General features: G+C 33.9%; 1 protein-coding gene across 1 annotated transcript; it reads right to left on the bottom strand.

Moving 5' to 3' along the window:
* Positions 1-580: 580 nt before the first annotated feature.
* LOC127744233 (uncharacterized) lies at positions 581-6,351 on the bottom strand. Its single transcript, XM_052256512.1, has 5 exons — positions 6,276-6,351; positions 6,127-6,172; positions 5,179-5,305; positions 1,124-1,192; positions 581-899 (listed from the first exon to the last, which is right to left on the bottom strand). Exons 1-5 carry the CDS (start codon positions 6,349-6,351, stop codon positions 705-707), a joined length of 513 nt encoding a protein of 170 aa, XP_052112472.1. The 3' UTR covers positions 581-704.
* Between the last annotated feature and the right edge of the window lie 469 nt (positions 6,352-6,820).

Here is a 6,820-nt window from a genome sequence, read left to right as displayed (position 1 = left end):
GCTTTTTATCTCATAACAAGTCAAGATATGTATCATTTTGTGGCCTTGGAAAGCATTCTATCATTCTTTGTTCTTGATATTCCCAATCACAATCAAGATAGTAACATGAATTATTTTGTGGTGATGAAAAATATCTCATGCAATTTGATAGACCAAAGGGTGATGTAAACTCCATTCTTTCTTCAAAATGCTCTGTATCAAACACAATCACCAAGATTAAAAAAATTAGAATCCTCCTTTGTCACAATTGAGGGAACTCCTTAGCGAGGAAATATAGAAAGCACCTACGACAAGCTATCCAATGAGGAGAAAAATATATGACGTCTACTTTTTGTTTGCTCTACAAATGAATGAGGAAGATCATAATATTATGAGTCATTTATAGGTTAATTTTTTATTATTTTTTGATGTTTTTGAATTTATTTACAAAAAGATAATAATATAAATCACACGCAGTATGATCAAACTGCAATTGGGTGTTGAAGCTTTTTAAGATTTTATTCTTTTTCAAGTTTGATTGATTTTGTTAACATAGCCTTAAATTATGCAGAGGTCAAGACTACCTTTAATCTACTTGAGCTCTACACTCTCTATCTACACAAACCCCAACCACTTTTGAAGGCGGAAGAAGGGCCTTAGCATTTAACTAAATACATAATTGAAATTAAACTTTCAAAAAAAAAGAGAGAAATTACAAAGCAATTTCAAATGTAAGGATTAATGTGAGATGAATAATCACGAATTCCTGCTCCTTCCCATCCCATCCACTCTTCCCACAGGTCCCAATCTGGATCATTCATTCCCCTCATTGCTTCGTCGATGCCTGCATCATCATCGCATGCTTCGTACATTTCCATTTCTATTTCATTGGATTCTCCTCTCAAATTGGACATTACAACCTGCATTCCACATAAGTCACATGGAAACCCCAATTAGATCCGAAATTCTGCTACAACCTATGTGACCCACGAAAGTTATGGCAATTAGCAATTCCAATCTCAGCATTTTTATTCAAATCAATCATACCAAAGAGGTCATATTTTGACTTAGCATCACCGTCATAAGCATTATCAATATTAAATTCATGCATTACAAAAGCAATAAGCTCAGCAAGAAAACTCACATCATAAGCCTGGTTGATTTGGTGAAACTGCACCCCGCATTCGCTCCCTCTGCATACATCTGGATGGTACTGAAACACAACAAAAGACCAAATATATTAATTAATTAAGAATTATCAAATGTTTCAATCGATTGTGTTACATTTATAATTGTCAAAATTGAACCGATAATTGAACTGGTCAGATTACTGGTTTATTAGTTCATTAGTTCAACCGATGAGTTACTGGTTGAACCAATCTTATGTAAATAAAAAATATAAAATAGTTAAAAATCTAAAATTAAAATTTAAAATAAATATATCTTCACTAATATCGGGTTATATTAAATAAGTATATAAAATTTTAGTATTTTTCTATAATATATAATGTCTAAAAAAATTATTGTACGTTTTTACTTTTTACTATATAATTAATAATTAGCATTTGAAATAATAAGGAACAATATAATTTAGTGGCAAGGAGAGCATGTAGGCATAAAGAAGACCCAGATTCAAATCACAACTTCATCAATTTTAGAATTTTCTCTCGAACGGTTCGGTTGTATCGGTTTTTACCAATTTTGGGTGGATTTCACCGATTTTGACCGGTTTTATCAGCTTTGACCGATTCTTATCCTTAAGTGGTTCGAAGATTGGACCGGATTGGTTAAAAGTTTAATTCGTTAATTTTTCAGTCGAGCCGGCCGGTTTGGTCCGGTTCTATGGTTACACTTCCAATCGATTGAATTTTGAAAAAACACATATTGTCATATAACGGATCAAAGGATAAAAAACTCATTGATTCGCATTGTCAAAATATTTTTGGAGGTCACAATTAATGGAATATATATTTTGTTGTTATTTTTATTTCTAAGTGTTAATAAACATGATAGATGAATAATAAAATAATAATTTATAAAATAAAGGATAGATTTTATAATATATATAAAAGATTAATTTGTAATTAAAATTAAATAAGGACTATTTAGTAATTATTAAAAAACTTAAAAAATATATTTTATTACTAAGAACATTTAATAGTCCAAAAGTTATGGGATCGTCGAATTCTTTACTAACCTTCATAACTAGTTTTTTGGGTTAGTTTATTAGTTAGTCACTTGATAAATAATTTTGGTTGCTTGTTATGTGGCATTATCACATTAGAACCTTTTTTCAATGTTCATTTGGGCACAAATTACCAAAAAAAAAAAACAAAATCTTGTCCCACTAGATGGGGTCAGAGAGACAGTTTATATGTAGATTTCGTTTGACCACCTCATAAATAATTTTTCTAAGTCTTTCTCTGTCTTTCACCCTTTGTCTATCTTCCATTTTATCCACCCTCCTGACTGGGTGCTCTGTCGGTCTTCTTCTCACATGTCTAAACCACCTGAGACGCGATTCTACCATCTTTTCTATAATAGGTCTACTCCAACTCTCTCTCTCTCTCTTATATCTTCATTCCTTATTCTATCCAATCGCGTATGACCACTCATCCATCTCAACATCTTCATCTCTGCCACACTTAACTTATGTTCGTGCTCTCCTTTGGCCGCCCAACACTCTGTACCATAAAGCATAGCCGGTCTGATAGCAGTGCGATAGAATTTATCTTTAAGTTTTAAATGCACTTTTTTGTCACATATAAAACCAGACGCACTCTATCATTTTGACCAGCCCGCTTAGATCCTATAATTTACATCTTATTCAATCTCTCCATTATCCTGTATGATGCACCCAAGATACTTAAAACTTTTAACTTTTTGTAGGATGTTTTCTCCAATCTTCAGCTTTACATTAGGGTTTTTCCTTTGCTAGCCGAACTTACATTCCATATATTCCGTATTTCTATGGCTTATGCACAGGCTATACACTTCTAGAGCTTTTCTCTATAAATCCAACTTCTTATTTAGGTCTTCTCTTGACTCTTCCATAAGGACGATATCATCGGCAAAAAGCATGCACCATATCACAGACTCTTGGATATGTTCTATGAGTACTTCCAAGACTAATATAAAAAGGTATAAACTTAAGGATGATCCCTGGTGTAATCTTATACCAATAGGAAATTTCTCCATCACACCACCTTGAGTCTTCACACTAGTTGTAACTCCATCATACATGTCTTCAATTGCACAAATATATGCAATCTTTACTCTCTTCCTTTTCAAAACCTTCCATAAGACCTCCCTTGGCACCCTATCATACGCTTTTTTCTAAATCAATAAACACCATACATAGATCCCTTTTATTACTACGATACATCTCCATCATCCTTCTTAATAGGTATATAGCTTCAATAGTAGATCTGTCTAGCATAAAATCAAATTGGTTCTCTGTTACTTGTGTCTCTTGCTCAGCATTCATTCTATCACTATTTTCCAAACTTCATGGTATGGTTCATGAGCTTAATCCTTCTATAGTTTTCGAAATTCTGTATATTTTCCTTATTCTTATAGATAGATACAAATGTGCTCTTTTTCCACTCATCTGACATTTTCTTTGACCTTAAAATCTCATTAAAAAACTTGATTGACCAACTGATGCCTTTCTCTCCAAGGCCCTTCCAAACTTCGATTGAAATATTATCGGGTCCTATTGCCCTGCCATTTTTCATCTGCTTTAGAGCCTTTTTTTTTACTTCGAAGTCTCGAATCCTTGGATAGTAGTCGAAGTTTTTATCTTCTTTCCTCATGCATAACCGACCAAGACTCGAAAGAGTCTTCTGTCCTTCATTAAATAATTCGTAGAAGTAGGTCTTCCACCTTTCATTGATCTTCTCATCTTGAGCCAAAACCTCTCCATCTTTATCCTTTATGCAGTTAACCTGATCCAAGTATCTTGTTCTTCTTTCACGGCTTTTTGCAATTCTATATATACATTTTTCTCCTTCCTTCGTGCCTAAAGACTGGTAGAGACCATCATATGCTCTTATTCTTGCTTCGCTTACAACCACTTTTGTCTCCTTCTTAGCTGCCTTATATTTTTTCTAATTAACTGCATTGTGGCACAAAAATCACTCTTTAAAGCACTTTCTTTTAGCCTTTATCTTTTTTTGTACACTCGTATTCCACCACTAGGACTTCTTGTCTCTTAGTCCTATCCCTCTAGATTCACCAAAACTTTTTTTGCTGTTCTTCTAATAACTTCTGCCATCTCCCTTTACATCTCCTCCGTACTTTCATTCCCTTTCCACTTTGCCTCTTCTCCTACCCGTCTTAGGAAGCTTCTTTGTTCCTCACCTTTTATTCGCCACCACCCCATCATTGGGTTTTTTGTATGATGTATTTTCCTCAACTTTTGCTGAACACAAAAATCCATGACGAGCATCCTATGTTGTGTTGTTAAACTCTCTCCAAGAATAATTTTACAATTAATGCAAAATTTTTGGTCGACTCTCCTCAACAAGAAGAAGTCCATTTGAGAGCTTGTCATGCCACTCTTATAGGTTATAAGATGTCCGTCTCTCTTTTTAAAACATATATTTGCGATGAGAAGGTCAAAGGTTGAGGAAAAGTCTTAAATAATTTTACCCTCAATATTGACTATCCCGAAACCATGGATTCCGTGAATACTTCCATTTCTAGTCACTTCTCTTCCAACATGGCCATTTAAATCTCCTCCTAAGAAAATCTTATTTTCCGAAGGTATGTCTTGGACTAAACTCTCTAGATCCTCCCAAAACCTTATCTTGTGTTGCTCGTCCAAACCACTTGCGCTGCATAGGTGCTAATCACATGAAAAGTATCTCTTTCCACCATAAGTTTGATAGAGATGATTCGATCACCCACCCTCTTGACATCCACTACGTCCTTCTTCCACTGCTTATCCACGAAAATACCTACCCCATTCCTATTATTCACCTTTCTTGTATACCAAAATTTGAATCTGAAGGTATCCAACTGCTAGCCTTCGCGTCGACCCATTTTATTTTTTGTAGGCACATGATGTTAATTTTTCTCCTTCTCATGGTATCTACCACCCCCATGAATTTTTCCGTTAGGGCATATCCCAAATCTCAACATTCTGTCGCTCTGACCTTTACCTTTACCTTTTTCTTTTTAAACTAGCTTATTTACCCTCGTCCATTCACGAAAACGCGGGAATTCGTGCTCATTTAACACTACACCCGGGCACTGATACAACAGCTCTTGCTCATTTGACACTGTACGCGAGCCATACAGTGTGTTGCTTTCAGGCAACAACCTAGCTTTAGTGCAATAACATCTTTAATCCATGTCATAAAGATTTGACTAATAAGTTTTTATGTTGACCGTCAAAAGTCTGACAACTCTCCTCTTTTATTCGGGTTTGGAACTAATTATGTACTGTAGATGTAGCATAAACAGAATTTCATTTGGGCACAAATTAATTTGTTAAAATAGATTTATCTTATAATTTTTTTAGCATATTTGAGGAAAAAGATTAATAATCAAAGTAAAATCACCATTTTTATTGTTTGAAAAGTTGCAATTTTCATTTAACACATTCTTTTTATAATTCCAAAAAAGAAAAAAAAGTCTTTAGAGCGCAATAATTTTTCATTTACACATCTCAACCTAATTTTCTTTACTTCTTAAAATAAATAATATTGGAAAAAACTATAATCTTGTTTAAGGAAGCTCATGCAACGAATTCAAACACATGTTGAGTTTTTCCATTCAATAAATAAATGTCACATGTCGTAACACGTTTATACATTTTTGTAGAGTTAATATTTAAAGTGGTTCATGAACTTATATTGGCAATCGAGTCTTAAAGTCATCTCTAAACTTATATTGACCCCAATGTTGTCTCTGAATTTAACAAAAGTGACTTACAGTCGTCCCTTAAACATTTTTCGAAAAATATTCTTTAACGGCATGATGACGGACGGAGAGATGCCACGGTGGATAGGTAACAACTATATGACGTGACTGTTATCGCTATTTAACTCAATTTAGTCCCTAAAGTGGTTTATAACCCTAATGTCCAATTTGAGTTCTAATTTGAGTTCCAGATAGTTGTGTTCCACCATTAGAAGTCACCTTCTTTCTTCTTCTCTGCTCTCCATCTTCTTCTCCACCGCATCTCCTCCAACCAAAGCAGTATAATCAAATAGGATGAACTCAAATGACATCCATGCAAATCTAATTTAGCCTCCGATGAATCACACAAGAATCCAGTAATTCCTTACCTATCATAGGCTCCCCTCCTTCCAATCTAACATTGAACTTCTCCATCGACAGTGGCAACTCATTTAGTTTCGCCATCATTTTCGTGATTTTCGGGCAAGAGTTTGATACAGAATTGTAGGTTCTGATTGAGAATGAGATGCTTGAGCTTCTCGTCTTCTTAAGCCAGAAAATCATTTTCATGTGCTCACCATGAGTGCCAAAAATTGAAAGAACCATATTGGCGCAAACAGTATCAACACTACAAGAAAAAATAATATTTGTAACAAAAAAATTTTACAAAAAATCGAAATTTTGTAACAAAAAAAGGGGCCGTTGCAGTATGTCCCATTACAAAAAAATTTTGTAACAAAAAACGGAACTGTTACAATTCAAAGTGATATTTTGTAATAAATTTTCTGATACAAAAAACCAGAAGTTGATACAAAAGTGGTAACAAATTTTGATCTTCAAGGTATTTTTGGTGACAATCTATTTTTTCTATCATAAAATTTTATTACAAAATGTAACTTGATTTTGTAACATTTTTTTCTTTAGTTACAAAAGT

The sequence above is a fragment of the Arachis duranensis genome, unplaced genomic scaffold (assembly GCF_000817695.3).
Source record: "Arachis duranensis cultivar V14167 unplaced genomic scaffold, aradu.V14167.gnm2.J7QH unplaced_Scaffold_232527, whole genome shotgun sequence".
Taxonomy (NCBI): Eukaryota; Viridiplantae; Streptophyta; class Magnoliopsida; order Fabales; family Fabaceae; genus Arachis; species Arachis duranensis.
This window is presented reverse-complemented; position numbering and strand designations above follow the sequence as displayed.